Source organism: Pyrus communis, chromosome 5, assembly GCF_041283825.1.
Source record: "Pyrus communis isolate YQ-2024b chromosome 5, ASM4128382v1, whole genome shotgun sequence".
Taxonomy (NCBI): Eukaryota; Viridiplantae; Streptophyta; class Magnoliopsida; order Rosales; family Rosaceae; genus Pyrus; species Pyrus communis.
In genome coordinates, this window is record NC_142569.1 from 8,886,469 (window position 1) to 8,907,396 (window position 20,928).

The 20,928-nt window shown below is 34.6% G+C and overlaps 2 protein-coding genes across 4 annotated transcripts; both read left to right on the plus strand.

The window, feature by feature from the left end:
- Positions 1 to 53: 53 nt before the first annotated feature.
- On the plus strand, positions 54 to 4,219 carry LOC137726220 (uncharacterized protein At4g15545). 2 transcript variants are annotated; one of them, XM_068465110.2, is made up of 10 exons: positions 54 to 493; positions 1,290 to 1,358; positions 1,582 to 1,635; positions 1,789 to 1,840; positions 2,000 to 2,071; positions 2,535 to 2,792; positions 3,046 to 3,091; positions 3,187 to 3,265; positions 3,373 to 3,502; positions 3,905 to 4,219. In XM_068465110.2, the coding sequence occupies exons 1-9, from the start codon at positions 191 to 193 to the stop codon at positions 3,463 to 3,465; spliced, it is 1,026 nt and encodes a 341-aa protein (XP_068321211.1). In that variant the 5' UTR covers positions 54 to 190; the 3' UTR covers positions 3,466 to 3,502; positions 3,905 to 4,219. The 2 variants fall into 2 exon arrangements, with proteins under 2 accessions (XP_068321211.1, XP_068321209.1); XM_068465108.2 differs by having other exon boundaries at positions 63 to 493; positions 3,883 to 4,219.
- Positions 4,220 to 12,110: 7,891 nt separating this feature from the next.
- Positions 12,111 to 13,711, plus strand: LOC137724346 (uncharacterized). 2 transcript variants are annotated; one of them, XM_088693252.1, is made up of 4 exons: positions 12,111 to 12,639; positions 12,817 to 12,939; positions 13,143 to 13,307; positions 13,462 to 13,711. In XM_088693252.1, exons 1-4 carry the CDS (start codon positions 12,181 to 12,183, stop codon positions 13,537 to 13,539), a joined length of 825 nt encoding a protein of 274 aa, XP_088549378.1. In that variant the 5' UTR covers positions 12,111 to 12,180; the 3' UTR covers positions 13,540 to 13,711. The 2 variants fall into 2 exon arrangements, with proteins under 2 accessions (XP_088549378.1, XP_068319186.2); XM_068463085.2 differs by having other exon boundaries at positions 12,113 to 12,639; positions 12,793 to 12,939.
- The last annotated feature ends 7,217 nt before the right edge of the window (positions 13,712 to 20,928 follow it).

Sequence of the window (20,928 nt, forward strand, 5' to 3'; positions counted from 1 at the left end):
AAAAAAAAAAAAACAGGGAAAGGCCAGAGAGTGGGAATTTATTCAAATGAAACTTATTGAAATTAAAAAAATAAATAATAATTGTCGTTGTGCCCAATGTGATGTTCGAAGAAGGAAAATAATACAATCGAATCAAACCAACGGCCACAATCACCGCGCGGAGACTCGAAGCTCGGAGGAGGAGTCAGCTATGTCGCAGGGCAGTGGAAGCGTCGGTGGTGGTGGAGGTGGCGGTGGGCTCGACTTTCACCTGCCGGACGGGATCTTGTCGGTGATACCGAGCGACCCGTACGACCAGCTGGATCTGGCGCGGAAGATCACGTCGATGGCCATAGCGTCTAGGGTTTCGAAGCTGGAGTCTGAGATGGGGAAGATGAGGCAGAAGCTGCAGGACAAAGATAGGGTTGTGTTTGAGCTCGAGGAAAGGGTCTCGCGCCTCCAGCACGCCAACCACGAGGCTGAGTCCCGCCTGAGAATTTCTCTGGATGAGAATGTAAGAATTTCAACCCCCAATTTTCCATTTTTTTGGAAATTCATATCCTTTTGTCTTTTGAATTTGAAATTTAGGATTTTTCCCCCAATTATTTTTTGTATATTTTTACCCTTTATGTGTTTGCTTGGCTGCTGAAAATTGGAGGAAATTGAAGAGAAGGGAGACAATTTAATCTCTCTCTTTTTTTTTTTCTTTTTTTTTTTTTTTTTTTAAATCTTCTGAACGAAAAAAAAAGAGAAAGGAGGGGGGGGGGGGGGGGGGCGGGGCGGTGTTGAGGGGTTATGGTTGTCTACCTCTTTAAATTAGCATCAAGTAATTCGACCAAAAAATTTGCATCCGCGAAATGTAATACCTTGCTTCTGAATTTGATTCCGGTGGGAATTTTCAGTTGGTTGGTTGCTGAGTAAATTGGTTGGAATTGTTAGAATACGTATATTGTTTGTAATAAACATGCACATGTGTTTCTTTCGATTTGGTTTGTGAAAAGGATAGAAATTTACTAATACATTGATCACATTCACATCAACTTGTTGTGACATTCAGTAAGTTGGATTCATCTTTTTTTGCTGTATTACTGTCTCAAGAAACAAAAGAATAGTAGTGTTCAAGATTCAAGCATAGTTTTAGTAGTGTTCAAGATTCAAGCATAGTTTTAGTAGTGTTCAAGATTCAAGCATAGTTTTCTTTTCTCGTTAACTTTACATCCTCGGCAATGGATGGTGCATCACCCTTGAGTTTCATATTGAAACAAACTTGCATTAACTGTGACTTTGATATGTTCTTGTTGTTCATGAAGTTGAAGCTTTCCAAAGAGCGAGATTCGTTGGCATTGACTACTAAAAAGCTCAGCCGTGACTTATCAAAGGTGTGATTTGTTAGTTGTTTAAAGCATGAGGCTTTTTTCTTTGTTGTTCAAGTGTATCCCATTGCATGTAGATTCTTGTTTTGAAATTGAAGCTAACTCATGATTTATTTTCTTGTTCCTTCATCCTTCCACCTCTCGTTTTATTGCAAACTTGTCTCTTCAACTTGTTTTCATTCTTGTAGCATGTCAACCTATGGACTGACTTTTTTCCCCCTGTTAACAGTTGGAGACATTTAAGAGACAACTAATGCAGTCGCTAAATGATGATAATGGATCTGTAAGGACTTCAGCTTTACCAATTATGGTTTCTTTTTATATATTTGGAAATCTAAGTCTGTTATTTTTCTTCCAGTGATGGAGGTTTTCACGTGGAACTTTGTGTTCTTATATATATTTTATTGAACTCATTCACTATATTTTTTATTTATAGCCAGCTGAAACTGTTGATATTGGCACTGTTCCAAAGGCATATCCTGATAAGGGTACGGTTTCTTTGACCTGACCAAGTGCTCTATAGTTTTCTGCAATAAATCGGTTTTATGTCTAGCATTTTCCCCCTAATGGTGTAGATTCTAACTTTGTTTCTTATTATTTCCTTTCATTTGGTGGTTAATGTGGATTGTTTCTCTGTTCTGCTACAGATGAGGAGACAAATGGCTACATAGGACAATATTCCTCAAGTGGTTCCACAGATAAGGGAGCAACTGATGAAGGTACGTAATCTGACTCTAACGTCCATGGACCTTGATCCTGACTGTATGCTACCTGTTAGAATTGGTAACATTGCAACGAACATATCTGAGGCATAGTTTTTTGTTGGATTAGAAAAGAATATGTGGGTGATTTTTGAAATTTTAACGAAGGGTTTTGTGATGCTGAATCTTTTGAGTTTTTTAGGAGGTACCGATCCATAATTTAGTCAGTTTGGTGGCCTTTGTGACATTGGACCTTCTGGTTTCTTTGAGTGGGTACTGATAGATTAGTTAATAAACTTGGTGAACACACTTTTGTATCCGGCTATTTCTGTTTCTACACTTTTTCTTGTTTCTCTTAAAAAAAATGTTCATCGTACTTTTACTTAAATTATCTCAATTTGTTATGATGAGGTAACATATTCAAATATCATTCAGTTATTCTTTTTAATGAAAATCATGAAACCAACTTTTTGGCTGACAGTCTTGAAGAATTCCAGTCAAGGATTTTCTATAACTCCATATATCACTCCGCGGCTTACTCCAACTGGAACTCCAAAGATTATTTCCACAAGTGGGTCACCTAGAGGGTATTCTGCCATTTCTTCTCCTCAGCAATCATCTGGTGCCACATCTCCCCAAAAATCCGCCTATAAAGAACGGACTTCATTCTCTTCATGGTACTCATCAAGCCAGCAGTCATCAGCAGCAAACTCTCCACCTCGTGGACGTTCACATTCAGGTTTGAATTCATTTTTGCACCTGAACTCAGGAACTTCTGGTTCTCTGTGGCCTGTTTTATCATTTGCCACAAATCTGCGGTTATGTTTCGAAACCAACTGCTCCCCCCTCTTACTCCAAAAGTAAAATATTTCTGGGTCTTTCTGTACAACAGTCAGTTGTTGTTGATGATACTATATGAACACTCAATTCTACTATGTTGAATTACCTTTTGGAATTATAACTCTTCATCTTCTGCATTGCAAACTTGGCAGGGCGCACTCCTCGAATTGACGGAAAAGAGTTCTTTCGTCAGGCCAGGTTGGTGCAATAATTGTAATTCAAGTATGCTGTTACTGATTTGTTGCAATAGTAACTTGCCCTTAACGGACTGATCTAAATGTACTGCAATTCAGGAGTCGTTTATCATATGAGCAGTTCAGTGCATTTCTGGCTAACATCAAGGAACTAAATGCTCATAAGCAAACCAGAGAGGTAAAGCGATAGTCAATTGTTTGATGGTTTGCCAAACTGATACAGCTAAACTTTTAGAAGACCCATGTTTACCAATGTAGTTAAAATTTTATGTACATCTTTTTCAGGAAACTTTAAGGAAAGCAGAAGAAATATTCGGGACTGACAACAAAGATCTATATTTATCATTCCAAGGGTTGCTTAGCCGCAATATACACTAGCATTCACAGTGCAGTTGCTTGCTGCAGATAATAATTGGTATGTCAAACCTTAGTTTTTCTCTCACTCTGCTTTCATATGTGTGTGTGTGTGTGTGTGTTTGCACATGCTAGCCATATTGATGTAAAGTTTACGTAATGAGGCTCCAGACATCATTGTTATGAGTTGCATGAGATGGCACACCCTTAAGTCTTAAATTGACCTGTGACACTGGACAATGTATGGGCCCTTAATAACAAAAAACAGTTCTTTTTTATTTTTTTTAATTTGTGAAATCCATAATTGATGGGTTTTATGCGTTTGAGTTTTCTTTATTTTAAAAATACACCACCGACGTTTATTCTTCTGAATTATCCTGAATGTTGAGTTCATCATTGGGCCCTGTAGATGTTAGTGAACAATCGAGTTCTTTTTGACAGGTTGTGCAAAAGTTATTTGCAGATCCCTTCGTTAGGCTGTGGGTCGAGCTTGTTCTTGGCTGCTTTGGTCCTTTGGATGGAAGGTTCATGGCTTGTCCTCTGTGGCATATCATTTTTTGAGATGTAATCAACATCAAGTTGAGTTAGTGAACTAGAATAAGGTTTTGTAGGCTCCAGAATGTCCTAGAATGCAGGTTTGCCGTGTAAATAATTGCTTAATTATTCTGACTACCTGCCTGTTCATTTGAAACAGAGCTAATTGACATTACCTTTTCATTTGTTGACCTTGGATGTAAAGTTGAAGTTCTCTTCAATGCATCAACTCTCTCTCACTCAACTATATTAGATTGAAAAATATCAATATCTATCCAGTCTCAGGTTTCTTGAATTATTTCAACCGCTGTGCAAGTTTAGTCTTTGTTTTGTTCGGTCATAGTCATATCCACTCGCATCTGTCGCCATTATGCTGCATAATGTGTCCGAGCTGCCTGATAAATGTGAGTTGTTACAAACAATCAAGCGGATTGATGATCAGTGTAGATTGCAGAATATGTTCCTAGTCAATGTGGCACAGAAATTGGGAAGGCATCTCCTATGGTTTTCTCGCTTTGAACAGGTACAGTGACTTAGCTTAGCATAATATCTGCTCTCGACATCGTGAACATTTTGTTTCGAGCTGTTGGATTTGAGATTGGATGTAAAGTTTTTTTTCTTAGCTCGGAGTCGATCATATGATTCAAGATGTGCGTGCATTCAGCAGTATTTTCCTGTCTGCTTCTCGTATTGTGCCGAGTACAAGATAAGTACTGAAACATGTGAATGCATGCCGTAAAATTGAGACAAAAGGAATAAAGTGTGTTATTCCTGTTCCACAATCTGGGGTTCGCAAAATTTTGGCAGGCCACGTGCATGTGAAATACTTTTAATGCCGGCGACTTGAGTTCAACTAAGTTGGTAAGTTTAAATTAAGCTTTAACCGTACTTATCGCTCGAACAAAACAATATTGCTAATGTGCTTTTTGAATTTGAAAGAAACTATGAGAATTTAGTAATAGGAATTGTTATTAGCACTCCAAAAATCTCATTCTACACTCCTCACAAGTGTATTTTTCTTTCTAATTATAGAAAATTTGAAATGCCAAAAGAGATTTTTAGAGTTCTAATAACGTTTCCATTCGTAATTTATCGACCAGAAATGTCATAAATAAACATAGGTGTGCAAGAAGAGAAAAGAGAAACTTTTTTCTGAATTCTAATTAGGGTTTGGACATAAATAATATCTTCCAATAGATATCAAAATTTTCAAGAGATATACATCAAATGTCCAGTTGATATCTATTGATTGACTCTTCCCCAACCCTAATTTCTTATAAGATCTTTCTGGTCACAAACATATCTTCCAAAGGAATACGAACAAGAAAAAGCGGTGTAATGGGATTTATACAAAGGGGGCAATGCTTAGGCTTGAAGAGGATTTAGCCTGTACTGTAAAGTCTGGACAAATCTGAGCAAGGAGGATCTTGACTGGTAAATGATGGGAAACAGAAAGAAAAAAAAAAAAAAATGGTGTGGTGATCTGATGCTCCCAACAAAATCTGCCTTTGGATTTATTTCCAAACAACATGCACCTTGTACCAACATGAACATGTTGGATTGATCTAATTGAATTTGGGTTAGAAATCCCCTAAACAGAAACCCTACACCGTTTTTAATTTAATCTTTCTCCCAAAATCCTCCCTTTATTTTCTTTTCTTTAAAACTAGTGCCACTCGGCTTATGAAGGATTTTGTTGCTATTTTTCCAGTTAGTTTGGGTCATGGTCGTCAAATAAGGATTCTTGTTATTTGGTGTTATGCATAGTTAAATCGTCACAGACTCAGTATTTTTTTCAATATTCGTTCTTATTTATAATATTTGTTGCTAGAGGGGAGCGCACATTTTTTGTCATCTAAAATTTACATGTAATAATGCTATATATTGAAAAATTGTTTCTATTAACACTTTAAAATCTCGTTGTGCACTATTTGAAATGCCAATAAAAATACCCTCAACATGATTTTTTTTTATAAAGTTATTATATAATAATGCTATATATTCAAGTGAAACTATAAAGTTAGAGTTTTTTAAGGGTTTTTTTTTCTTGTTTAGTTGTTTAAGATTGAACATATTTTTAACATAATTGTAAATTTACAATTAGTGAGTCCTAAAGTTTGTTTTGATTTAGGTTATTGTCATATAGCATCAATACATTGTCCTACTTATTTTTGAAAACTATCTTAAAGAGGAAACCTTTTATAAATTTCGTACAGGACCTTAAAAATCTCAGAGACAGCCTTTTTTGTTTCTTGATTGGAAGTGATTGGTTTGATAGTGGCACTTTTGGTGGTGATGATATGCTTATGATTTAGGATATAGCTTGCTTTAGAGTCAGATTGTTCTGTGTTGTGTGAGCTTGGCTGGAAATTTGGCTTAATTTTTGTTATGTGGATTTTCTAATTGTTAGTGCGGTTTTTATGTCTCTGTAAATTTTGCCCCCTTATATTCGTTGCTTTTGTATATGACAATGGGATGTGCTATCCACACACCTCTTTTTATTCTTACACATCCTTTTAATTTTCAGTCGTTGAATCGGAAGAATTTAAGAAGATCAAATGATAAAAATTAACAAGGAATATGTGAGAAGTAAAAAAGAGATATGTGGATAACACACTTCATTGTCTTATACACGTGTTTGATGTACTCTTGCAATCAAGCCAATAAAAATACATTAAATATTTAATTTAAGTTTTTAAAAATAAACCTATTTTTACTTCAAGTTGTACATGGGAAGAACTTGGCTAACTTAAATAAAAATACATTAGATATTTAATTCAAGTTTTTAAAACTTGGCTAACTTAATTTTTCTCTAGGAGTAATGCTAATTAAATAGTCCAAAATTTTAGACCAAGTTTGCAAATTTTGTTATATGTCATCAATAAAAAATAAGCATGTTAATCAATACTTAAGTGAAATCTAATTATCAACAACCACGTTATATTATTTACAAAATATAATTTAAATAGATAATCTCTCTAACATTATCCTTATAGCCAGGTTAGTCAATGTTCACAAAACCATATTTAACTAATGATCAGTAGCTAGTGTTCTGATTTGATGGAATTTAAAAGTGAGTTTATCTAATCCACTAAAGATGCTCTTGCACCTACATATGTACCCTAGGAATAAGGGGTTGGCCTAATAAGATCTTATATATATATATATATATATATATAATTTTTTTTTTCTTTCTTTAAGATCTTTTATTTCTCTCAGATTTTGGGCAAATTGTGTCTGGATTTCATTCTTTCGTGGATGTCAAAAGAAGAGTGAGAGCCTTGCTTAGTGAGGAACAGTTTCACATGCAAGTGGGTGTTAGGGTTCTACAGGCAAATCTAGCTGGTTGATGCCATGGAAAGTATTACCAGGGGACCTGATACTATGTACTACTGCTGCCCACAATATCTTTCAATTCTATCTCAAATTTCACTTTTTGTGGCAAATAGCTAGTGACAGATAAACTTGCATCAAAAAATGGTACCAAAAAATTCTCTTCAAAAACATTATGTGTATCCGGAACACAATGTGGTGTACTACGTGTTATGATATAAATGGATGACATAATTGTTATGTCCCGTATATATTTTTTTAATATCTCTCTACTCATATTATGACACATGATGTATCATATTATATTTCGGAGATTCTGAAATCTCTTAGAAAACAGGTTCCCTAACTTGTGATCGCTTTTGAATTCCTCCATATTTTATTTGATACAGGAGTTGAGTTGGTATGAAAATAAATCCCAGAATCTTTCAAAGACAATGTGCAAAGCCTCTTCAAGAAATCTTGTTGAACCAGATACCTTCACAAAAATCAGAACTTCACAAGAATAAATAAGAAGATCGAAGCCGTGCTTCGTTTCCGTTTCTGTGTGTGACAATCTTTGCTGCTGCATTTCACCTCCATCAACATTTTGCCAAAATGTTAAAAACCCAAGTAATGGATGCTGTAAAATCAGGAAAAGGGAGTCGGTGCATACGAAAGTTCCTAATCTTTCCAAAAAGAAGGAAAATTACTATGTGTCTAGCTAGAAACAGCATATGCATACATACCTCAGCTAACCCCTAATGAATTTAAATGTATGGGAACATTTTTTTTCTTAGTATATAGCTCTTAGCTTCCAACCTAGAACTTTTTTTATAATTAACTTATCATAATAAGAAATATTCCACATCACAAATGTATGGATGATTTCTGAGTTGGTAATTTGGTCAATTCAGAAGAAATATTCCACATCACAAATCTTTTGGGTGAACTTGACACTACTCATTTTTATATGGTTTAGATTGGTTGGTTGGTTAACCCATCTGGGATTCACAATTTAAAAACTCAATCAAATCATAAGAATCAAGATAACCTTTGAATTGTGTGTTTAGATGATTGGTTTTCTCATTAAAAACATATAGCTTTTATATATACCAACCTGAACAAAAATAATCACATAATACGAAAAATAACTTAAATGGAACGAGTACACTTGTTTAATAGATATTTGTCACTAGTCTAGTAGCAAACATCTATTGAGCACTAGATTTATTTCTAACTACAGCCTAGTGCAATTAGAAATAATTTGGTAATAACATTTTATTTATATAGACTAAACATGAGATCTCTCACTAGACTGCAATTAGAAATTCTACTTTTAAAATTTTCCCTCACGCTAACAAATGATAGACTCACAAAGAAAATATGGTTATATTCCATCTACAAATTCCATAGGGTGTTCCTACCTAAACTAAATATCCTTATCTGATATTTATATATGAATGGTTAAGCATAATCAAACTTGAACGCCAATGAAAGCACACAATGAAATAGGTGGAGAATCCATTTTCTTAATAATGAAAAAAGCGCTGTAGCTCTTCGGAACATGCCCTGTATACGAGGAAAATTAAGCAATCCCTACCAAACTAAGAAACTTTATGAACATATAATTAATTTCATAATATGGTAGGCTTAATCGATTTATTGGCGTTGTTACACAGCCGTAATATGGGGCCACGATATGATTGAGATATATTCCTAGCATTAGAATGTCTCACAAGCATAACGAGCAATATATATATTTGCCATTTTATATAGGATAAATTCTAATATCTAATCACATATACATTATTCACATGCAATGCTAAAATCATGTTTACTTGTTTACCTAAAACAAGAAATAAAGAACAATAAGAACACTACCAAAAATGTGATAAAACAGAACATGTTCCCATGCTCGGGCATATTGAACTAAACAGCTTCCTAATCCTAACGACGAGGCCATTTGTCCAGACGTACACATATGTATCAAACAAATATCTTCCTACCAGAAGCATTCATATATTATTGTTGTAACCCGAATTAATTACGCATAAAACACTTCTTACATGTAAGGCAAATGACAGTGAAATAGTTCAGTTATATTTGGGTGTGTAAAGGAATTGATCAAGTTTAAGGCAGGCATATATGTTGTACTTGATTTGTTGATGCAAAAACCATACATGCCCCATGTGTTAGATTCTTGGCCTATAACTGGGTCAGTTCTTTAGTACGTAGTACCTATAGGTGTACAGCTTTAAACAATAAGAATAGTATTCACATGAGTCCCTCTCTATATCTCTTTATCTGGTCTCCTCAGGCCAACTTTTTGTTCTAAGTTGCCTACATATTCGTTCACCACTTTATCATATACGTACGCTTCTTCAAAACAGTTGTCTTGAAGAATGAACAAAAATACGTTATATTATTTCATAGTCTCTCTTTGGTTGTGTAGTTCTGCTCCTAATTGCCTACTTTAGTTAAAGGGGTATTTGCTTATATATAAGGGATTAGTTTATAAGAACATTCTACTAGATCATGTATGACATTAATGAGAGGCAAACAACACTAGGGCTTTTGGATCCAAGTCTCTATATTTAGCATTATTATTAGTAGAACTGAAAGCATTAATATCTTGTGTTTGAATGAGTATAGGGCATGCATGGTTTGATTGGACTTGCTTAGTAACAGAAAGACATTGTTGTGATTAAATAGTGCGGTAGGATAGAATCGTATGCAGCTAGCACTATGGGCATCCAAAGTTTGGTTAACTTTCTTGTGAAGTTAAACAGTCTCATGTACTTGAGAATTAACGAATGTCACATGTTTTAGAGACGCTAAAAAATGATGAGATTGATAAATAATTTATATCTTAGGTGGTTAAGAGTATTTTAATTTTGTATTTGAAGTTTTGTGTTCGATTATCCACTTCTTAATATCACTTGTGTCAACAAAAAAAAACCAAAGAGGGAGGGTTGCAATGGAGATTGATCTAAAAGATAGATAAGGAGTTAGAAACTTTGCATAAGCTTATAAGAAGGTGAGTTACTCCTCCCACTACTAATTATTTTACCGTGGAACATAACTAACTTTCATCAAGTATTGTCCAATTAAGGGCCATTTTGGAAATGATGTTGCTTCTTTTTCTTTTTAAAAAAAAAAAAAAAAAAACTATTTCTGACGTGTTTTAAGAATAATCAGCAACAAATTAAAGTAGTTGAGCGTTTTATAAATTGTATTTTTAAAAATATTGTGAGTATGAAAAACAATGTAAAAGCATTTGATAAATTTTAATGTAAAATTGATATATTGTATATAATGACAAAAATGGACATGATAGCAGTGTTGGCGATGGTGAGGACAATGGTTGTGATGGTGGTGGTGGTGCCAATAAATGAATGTGGTGGTTGGGTTGCAACGGTAACAATGGTGGTAGGGGTGGTGACAACAACGGTGGTGGTGGTTGTGGTTGTGGTGGCAGTAGTGACGCTTGTGTCTATGGTGGTGGCGGTGGCTGTTGGTGGTGGCAACAATGGTTATGGCAATTGTGGTTGTGGTGGTAGTGGTAGCATGTATTGTTGTAGTGGTGGCGGTGGCGCGATTGTGGTATGGTGGTGGAGGTTACTTTGTTCTCCAAGGATAAAGTGTGTCTAGAAGGATAAATAACATCATATTTTAAAATTAATGAGCAGATTACAATAATTAAAAATATTCATTAAAAGCTTAACGCCGCTTTTTATTAAAGTAACTTTTAAAAGCAATCTACATACTACTTCTAAAAACTGTTGTTTGGAGGCCATTTCTTTTAAAATAAGTAGGATATCATATTTTACTAAACATTTTTTTTTACTGCTTAACTTTAAAGTGAAGCAGCTTTTAGTGAAAAAAACAATAACAAATTGGACCTACAATATATATCCTAATTCCCATTTTTTACTATTTTATATAAAAGACTGTTAACATTACTTTGTAAAATATTAATTGTACAAACTGAGAAATTTTATAGGCTTAAACATGATTCATCACCAATATCACAATATTGTCCCAACTTAACCATTTATTACTTGGTGTTGGGTTTTATCACAAGGCCTAAGTGATATTAGGGATGGAAACTCCCATATATTAATTGTATATTATTTTATCATATGATCAATGTAGGATCCTATTATCCAATACACTCCTCATGAGTGACCCCACACAAGGTCAAAAGGGAAACTAATTCCCACATCGAGAACTGGTCAAATCATGACACCGGAGCTAACACAACTTTTTGAGAGCCCCAACATCATTCAAGTACTAGAGCCAACACAATTTTTGAGGGCCCATCATTTAATATCCTTATATTGGAGCTAGCGCAACTTTTCAAAAGCCCAACTTAAGAAGGCAAATTTGAGCCTAATAAATTGGCCCAAAATGTGTCTAAAGAATACCTTGCTCTAATATCATGAGAAACTTTATAAGACCAAACATGGTTCACCGCTAATATCACTAGAGAAAGCACAAATTATTATTGCCTTGCCCCTTCCCGCATGTGTAGGTACGTAACATCTTGAACAAATTCGTACCTTAATAGTTAATTAACAGCACTTTAGCTAGAACTTGTCGGTAACCTTAAACAGTTAAAAACCAAAAGTTTACGCGCTTACAACTTCTCAATAGCAGTAAAGTGTGATAGTTACACGGAGCTAGCTATATGATTAGCTCCAACTTGCTATCTTTGTCTAAGCAGCAGCACCCCGGCAGTTGCCCGAAACTGTACGGGTAGACCAACTTGTCGCCAGTATCTACTATCCAATTGGCCATTGCTATATAAATGTTCAAAGCCTCATCAAACCAAGTTCACACAAAAAGTCAGTTCCTTATTAACCCCTCACCAGCTAGCTCTCTTGTCCATATATGGCTTCCATTCCTCATCAATTCTACAATGACTATTCACTCCCTTCTCATTTTTATGGGTACCCAACTCCAATGGTGAGTGGAGAAAATGGTTGCAGTACTGCAGTTTTAGGTGGAACAATGTGGGGTGCTAGTACTACTTGTGAAGAAAGCTTGTTACCGTTTTGTGATATTAGCAATGCTGCGGCTAATTTTGAAGTGGTGTCACCAGAATCCGACATCTCTTCGTCTGTTATGGTAGCTTCGTTCCCGGAGCTACTAGGATTTTCGGAAGATATTGCTGTCCCTGGTACATACTCGGAATATGGTAATATGGGGATGCATGGAATTGCAGGGACTCCGAATTTTGGTGGAGAACTAAACCTACCTTATATGAATGATCAGTTGGGGGAGGATCGTTGTACTGGACTCATGCCAGCCGATTTCAAGCCGTTTAGCCTTGCTGGCCAAGAAAATTGGGTATGCTATTTCTAGCTGATCATATTTCATCATGATGAATTTCTGCATTAATTATTGTGTTCGATCATTTAGTATATATATGGTGCATAGTGTTATTGTGCATATGGTTAATTGATTTCAGCTAGAACATGAATTGCGTAAAATTTTGTGTAGGTAATTAATCAAGCGAATCAGCAGGTGCCTACAATTGAAGATCAGTCTACTATGAAGGTGGGAAGGTATTCAGAAGAAGAAAGGAAAGAAAGGATTGACAGATATTTGAAGAAAAGAAACCAGAGAAACTTCAACAAAACTATTAAGGTACAACGATTTAAAATTTAAACATGGATATCACATTATTAGCTAGACGGTGAATCTAAATCACAAAATGAGACAAAAGAACTTAATTAATGGGTTAAGTTTACAATAATTTGACAATATAAACAGTTTAACAACACAACCTGTGCATATATATATATATATATATATAAGGAATTCGTTACTAATTTTATGTGCAACTACAGTATGCTTGCCGCAAAACTCTAGCTGATAGAAGGGTCCGAGTTCGTGGGAGATTTGCAAGGAACACTGATCATCATGAGGAAATGGCACAAGAAAAGACTGAGAACAATATTCAAACCTGCAAAGATCAGCGATCAGAACTGTATTGTAGTAGCGGTACAGTCCAGGTAGGGTTCTTAATATATAATATATAACATTTCTCCAGGCAAATGAAATATCTTAATTGGTGCATGCATGCGTGCAAATTAACCCACACATACAATAATTAGTTATCATTTTTTGTTTGCAATAACTAATTACCATTTACTCGTTGATTTTCAGATGAAATATGACGATGATGATTGGCTGCAAGAGGCCATGGCAAGTCTAATGTACTTCCCTTATGTCACAGCTGGTTGACATGGTGAAACCTAGCTAGCTAGCTGTCATTTCAATGTTATAGTAACGAGTAATTTGATCGAAGATGGAATTTCATATTAATCGAAGAATTGCACGCTCTAATTAACTAGCTAATATTTGTAAAATTAATTGGTCGTCGATCGATATATTAAAGCTCAAAATTTCTCATTGAGTTCTAGTATATACGTACAGGTAGTTAAGACAATTTCCATCATTAATTTGTTGCTTTTAGACAATCCAGGACATTGACATTATATTCTTTCATGGCTTTGAAAAGTTGTTCTAGTGCGTGTGATCAGAACAATGCGTACGTGGACGAGGGCGTGTGCACAATACTTTGATTAACCTTAATATGATTAAGGTTTCTAATTCCACTTTACTATGGATAAATATTCTTCAGTATGCATGTATGCCCCCACACACTCCACAGGCTCTAATAATGAATTAAATTAAATTTAAAAAAAAAAAAAAAAGGAATAGACTGCTGTATGCATGGTAGATCTCACCCCTGTGAGTGACTAATTAATCAAACAAGTAATATAATTCGTTGGGATGATGACTCGGAGTTTGACTAATCTTTAATATACTCGAACTCTCGAATAGATTAGTTGACTTGGCGGCATTAATTTGTGGAATCTCTCAATATCGTAACCCTAGAATTTGGGAAATTGAGAGAAGAATGATTACATGCTATTGACTGAGATCTTTGTGGAGAGCCACCAGGTTTTGTGGATGCAAATCAACTCAACTTGGTCTGTAAACTGAACGTGTTACATGTATATGGCAAGTCAACCCAATTTGATTATTTATTTAGTGGATATTTGATAATCATTTTGTTTTTAGTTTTTAGTTTTTTTTAACACTTATTTTTTCAAATAGAAAAATTATTTTTTAACTACTGAAAATAAAAACAAAATAGTTATCAAACGGCCCCTTAATTTTGGATTTCTTTAACCAAATTCAGATCCTGCCTTATAAAAGCCATGAAAATGTTATTTACTGAGCCGTCGATTTTCTTCAATCAAATTTAGATTCGACCTTGTTTGTTAAACATCATCAAGCAAATTTATTTCCTTTTCTATGTCGATGATTCACAATCACCAGCACTGATACAATTAAATAAGTTTGAATTCGAAGGATCTTGGATCCCTTTCTTATTTCCTAAGCATACAAGTCCATCATCAACAAGGCTTGTTTGTGAATCAGGAGAGGTATGTTAAAGTATGACAGAATTCCCTTCCAGATTCTATCTTGTTCTAAAGTATACTAGCTAGGATCTCATTGCTTGTGCTTAGTTAAGATATATAGTTAGTTAGGACAATTTTCATGATCAGTTAGTTAATTATGTTTAACTTACAAATGATTAGCTCCTATAGTATATAAGCGTAGCCTGTACAGTTGTAATTATGATAATAAGTTGTTGAAAATGAGAATTCAGTCTTTCATCTTTCTCTGTATGTCCTCTCTAAAACCTTAGATTGCCTTGTCTTCAATTCTTGGTGAAAAACGGTGAATTCTGTGATTCATTTCAAGGATCCATGATTTCAATCACTTTTTGTATGCACTTGAGGTTGAGGTAACATGTCAAAGTTAATAGTCGAAATCGAAGTCTGCAACATAAGTATTTTTTTGTTACCATGCATAATTTAGTTTGATAAAATAACATTCCCTAAATGTTTTACTCTGCTATTGTGGAAAAGTAGTAGTACTATTGATTCCAGCCTTCAATCACTTCCCGATAGCTGTCAACTTCACCTAGTTCGAGTTTTTCCTAGTGCTGTTATTTTCATGATAATTAATATTCCCCACCAAATCTCAAAATGTATGATAACGTTCACTATTTATAGGGCTTCTGGTCATTAGCTCTAGACTGTTAGTCATATTCTTATCGATCTGGATAAAAATAAAATATAATGATAGCATGGCAACTTGCGTTTGCACCGCCGCAAAATGATTAAGATGCGTTCTTATATATGCATGGAAAGTGAGGACACATACTTGACCGACATAGTTTTTCAGTAAGTAGTCACAATTTTTGTTTGTATGATATATATATATATATATATATATATATATATATATTTAATTAGTATACTTTAAATCACGAATGAATTAGTATGGTTGTATGATAATTGTTTTTTAATTATTCTGTGGTAACTAATTAATATTAAATCTTCTTAATCAACATTAATACAAAAAACTCTTTTCAGTAAGATGTTGGTGCATGATTTGCAATAAGAAAGCCAATACATACAAGAAAAAAGAACAATAATTGAGCAAACGTGATCATTAATGAGGTAGTTATTGCTAAAAGCACGATAAAAAGTCAAAATTTAGCTGTAAAACCCATCGCTTTTCTTGTAGTATTGTTGATTTGCTAACTTTTAACACGAGCTCATATTGTGGTACTCGTACAACTTTTAACATGAGCTCATAACTTGGTACACTCATAAACTTAAGACAGTAATCATCTCTCTCAAATACAGAATAAACAACGAATATAAAATACAAGGCATAAACAGAGAGGAAAAATCAACGCTAATCTCAACTTATTTAGAAGAAAATATGAGCATCTCCAGCACACAATAGTACTAGTGTTCTATCTAGAACCCAGCCGTCGACAATTGGCCACAAATTCGAGGTATGAGATAGTACATACACCAAGAAGAAGGGCATGCCACCCCTTTCTCCCGACAGACTCCGACGAGCATCTGAACGTTGACTTCATCTCCACTAGGTCTAAACCACCAAAACTGACAATACCATCGGCTTCTCCTCTATATGCATGTTTCAAATTCCACATATCTGAAAAAATCAAAACCCAAACAGATGAGAACCTTTCCAAATCTAGGAAAACACTTCAATCTGCATCATAATGGAGTAAAAAAACATATGAACCCTCCAGTATTTGGGGTTGTTGAGCTCATCCAAATTCATTTATTTGGGCTTTTTTTTAAAATAAAAAAATAAAAAATTGAATTTCATCAATGTTCCTCAAGTACATACATACACGCACACACCAATTTCGTAAGGCATCTTGGTTTGGACTAATTAAAGCTTTCAATTATTGAGTTAGTCAATATGTAAGCTTCAAGCCTAACCTCTTAGGACTTGTTTGGTAACCATCTCTCTTTTTTATATAGTGATACTGGAGGAGGGAGATTCGAACTTAAGATATCCAGTGTGTAAGGAAGAATGATTTTAACTAATCGAGTTACTAGCTTCTTGATAACCATTTCATCTTGAGTTTGTAGTCTTCATCACATGAGAAAAACAAGAGATATGTAAGAGTTGGAGGAAGGATTCTGGGAAAACGCATAATAAATGGATGAAGAAAATGAGATACAAAATGAGAATAAAAAAACCAAAATAATTTTAATTTGTTCACTTTCAACATTTTTGTTTTTGTTTATTCTTTATGTATTACCTTCCCTCTCACCACCATATATACTTCATTCCTCCAAAATCTCATGTATTTTCACCCTATATCAAACACAAAAATAAAAACAAAAAGCAAAAGATAAATAGTTTTAAACGATTCGTAGCTTTTCGATTCTTGGGCTTTTTTGTAAGCAAGCAGACAAATCCTTTCTTTTCTTAATCTTTTTTATATTTATTTTCATAATTACTTAATAAAAAATTAAAAAAAATTAAAGGAATCGAAAAACTTAAAAATAGGAGAAGTAATTAAGGAAAGAGAATTAGAACAAGAAGTGCCCCCTAGTCGATCGAGTTCCTTATTTTTAAGGGAAAATTGCACTTTTTCGATTCCTTACATGCAAGTAAAATAGAAAAAAAGTTAAGAAGTGAAATGATTCTTTTATCTATGTTTCAATAAATGCACTAAACTCCAAAATCAAAATGATTTCAATTTCTATTCCTTATATTTTAAATCCTGTAAAAAGATTTTCTACCATTTTATCTTTCTCCCAAAAATACTGAGTGGTAATAAAACAGACTTTAAATGTCACTTAGTACTACGGTATAATGTAATTCATCTTCACTTGTAAGTAAGAGGTCTTAGGTTCGATTCTCGTCAAAGACGAATTTGAACCACATTATTGCTAGCCTATTGTGAAGCTAAGCACACTCTCTCCCTTAATATAGATAATATCATTTGCTAAAAAAAAAAAAAAAAAAAAAAAAGTAGACTATACATGTTATACTTATAGTTTTTTGAGTATCTCTCTCTCCATTTAGATATGGGTTGACTCGAAGGGGATTATTGCTTGGCCCTGGCATCTAAAGGCATGCCAAGTCATATACGGAAAGGAAAAGCAGCAAGGCTAACTCCTTTGGAAATTTTGTTATAACGATTCAAGTTTTAGGCAGTTTTTTTATTTTTTTATTTTATTTTATTTTTTACACTTCACTTCTTTGTCTCAGAAAGGAAATGGGGATAAGTAAAGAAAAGGAAAATGGGGTGTCACAAGTAAGCATTCTTACAATCGTAAGAAACCACTAGCTAGGTACCCTCCCAAAGTCACACCAATGTCATCATGTTGATTAGGTGACCCAATTTCAATATCGTACAACTCCCCTGGGGGTTTGAACGTAGTGACAAATTCATGATTTCTCAAAGTATTCGCATTAGCAGTTCAAAATTTTTATGGGAAATGTTTGACCAAATTTTTTTTTTTATGGGAAATGAATGTCAATTATAGGTAATTGCATTTGCTGATAATATATTGATGATCTCAACAAACACGCATATGATGAGAGAAGAAATTGTAGAAATGGTCTCTTAACTTTAACTCAATTGGAGCGATGATCTTTCAACTAAAAATCTGTGACTATCGGTCCCTTAACTCATCAAAACGAGAAGCTATGGTACTTTTTGTTAACTCCGATAACTTCCGTCAAAATGAGTCACGTGTCATGCATGTGAGACTGAATCAAGGGGCAAAAATGGAAAACCAAATGAGAAAAATTGTAGCAATGGTCCCTCAACTTTAACGCAACTGGAGCAATAGTCCCTCAACTTTAACCCAATTGTAGCAATCGTCCTTCTAACATGACTTATTTTGACGAAATTCTGACGGAGTTGACAAAAATGACCATACCTGCACATTTTGATGAATTAAGGGATCAATAATCATGGATTTTTAGTTGAGGGACCATTACATGATGATATTGAGAATATCAATAATATCAATGACATTAACCATATATATTGACGCATATCAACAACATATTTGTATTTAAAAATATGCAGTTAACCACAACATAGAAAAACTTTATTTTCTATGGTGGAAATCTCCTGCATCGAATAACAAATACATACTGTGAAGCTCATACAATTTTACAATTTTGATTAATCCTCAAACTAATGAGTGGCTTGGTACAAATCAAATACTATATATACATGAAAACTGATCAAAATCGTTCTTTGACCTTTGAAGGGGAGGGAAGGCTTAAGAGTAATATTAGTGAGTTGACGCCAATATATAGAATCAATGAAATTGTTAAACTATTGCAGTGGGGTTGCTGAATTACGTCCAGACTTAGCTCAATCGATCTCAACACTATTCAGAAAGATGTGTCTGTGATACTGGCCAACATACCCACCATGGATGACCCACAAGATTAGCAAGAGGCCACAATTGCAGCAGCTGCAATCTCAGGTCCATGGGATTGCAGGAACAATGTATTAGTTGACCAATTTTGGTGTGTACTCAAAATATAATCTGAACTTGAGGCCACAAGTTCATGCAGATTTTGTGGAGCCAAATGATGACAGAAATAGAACATATATATGAGCCTTGTATTAGTATTTCACTGTCATTAGTCAATGTAGATTCTTATAAGGATATGATTATGATGTCCCAGTTACACAGAAAAAAAATTGAACTTTCAGATACTGAATAATAAAGCCTACAAATGCTCATTATACTTGGTTCTTAAATAGTGAAGTCTATCAAAGATGTCTTATCTGAAGTGCGTCTTTTCCATATTTGTCATTATTTTGTCCCCTCAACGTCCTCCCAACTTGCGTAATTATGAGTGCACACCCTTTTGGACTCTTAGAAGGTGTTGGTCTAGGAGGAGGGACTATTGGGATTAATGAATATGTGAAATGTATATCAGTTTAGTTTCTAGGTTATATATTAGGGTTTGGTGTGTGGTCTGATTTTGACCTGGTTTGGTACTGAGGTGATTCTGAAAAAAGCTGGTATCAAAAAAAGCTGGGAGCTGTTTTTGTGTTTGGTAAACATTCAGCTTCAGCTTTTTTTCACAGTTTTGGGTGAAAAAAAAGCCAAAAACAAGAAGCTACAAAACCCAGCTTTGAGAAATCGGTTTTTTTTCACATCAGTTTTACATAAAAGTTTACCAAACACTATAATACTGTTTTTTTTTTTTAAAAGCACTTTTACAAAAAAGTTTACCAAACACTCTGCTGCTTTATTTCACAGCCGCTTATTCTCACATCACAGCAGAATCAGCTTTTTTTCAAAGCACAGCAACACCAAACCAGCCCTTTGTTTGGTTTAAGCGACTAGTAGCTTAGGAATGAAGTAATTTTGAGAGAGGGAGAAATGACATCAAACTTAAATAGTTTAGAGGTTTTAATTTTTTCTGTATTAAATGAATATTCTCTAATGTGTGGTATGAAATAAAACAGTAAATAACGTTAACCAATAAAGAAATGTCAACTATCAAGTCCAAAAGTAAAATAAATATAAGCAGTTGAGGGGGTTTTGAAAGGTCAAACTAAAACCAAAACAAAATGTACATATTTTCTAATATAAAATTCGATACAAAATTACTAAGATTGGGAACGTTATATATGGGTGTTTTTGTTCAACTCTCTAGTCAATATGATACTGTAATGACTGAATGTGGTTTGTCTCTTTAGGCAGAGAAACCCCCAACCGACCCACCCCACCACCACCCCCACACCACACCCCAACCCCCGCGGCGGAAAACACAAGAAAAAGAAACACATTTACGACCTATGTATGACCTGATTGCTTGAACAAATCCGTTTTTATCCCCCATTCTCAGTGAATACAGTGATGTTGATATACCCTATCTAAAACTTGGCCTGTGTTTTCTTTCTCTGTTTTGGACCGAACCACTTGACTGAGTGGAAGCTTTCTCGTCCATTAAATACAAGCAGTTGAGGGGATCCACCAGAAATCCGAATGAAAATGAAATCAACTGTAGAAAGTAGCAGGTAACTGGACTTGGATATGGACTGATGAGTACAGTTGGGCTAGAACAACCTGATTTGTTGCTTGGTAATCCACCGAACCCGATCATTTTCATGCTCAAAATTGTAATGCAGCAGGGACCGATTGGCCGCTGTAATTTCATTTTGTGATGACTAATCCTTATTGAGCATATGCATAACTATGTGTGTGCTTACTTGCATAAATGACATTTTTC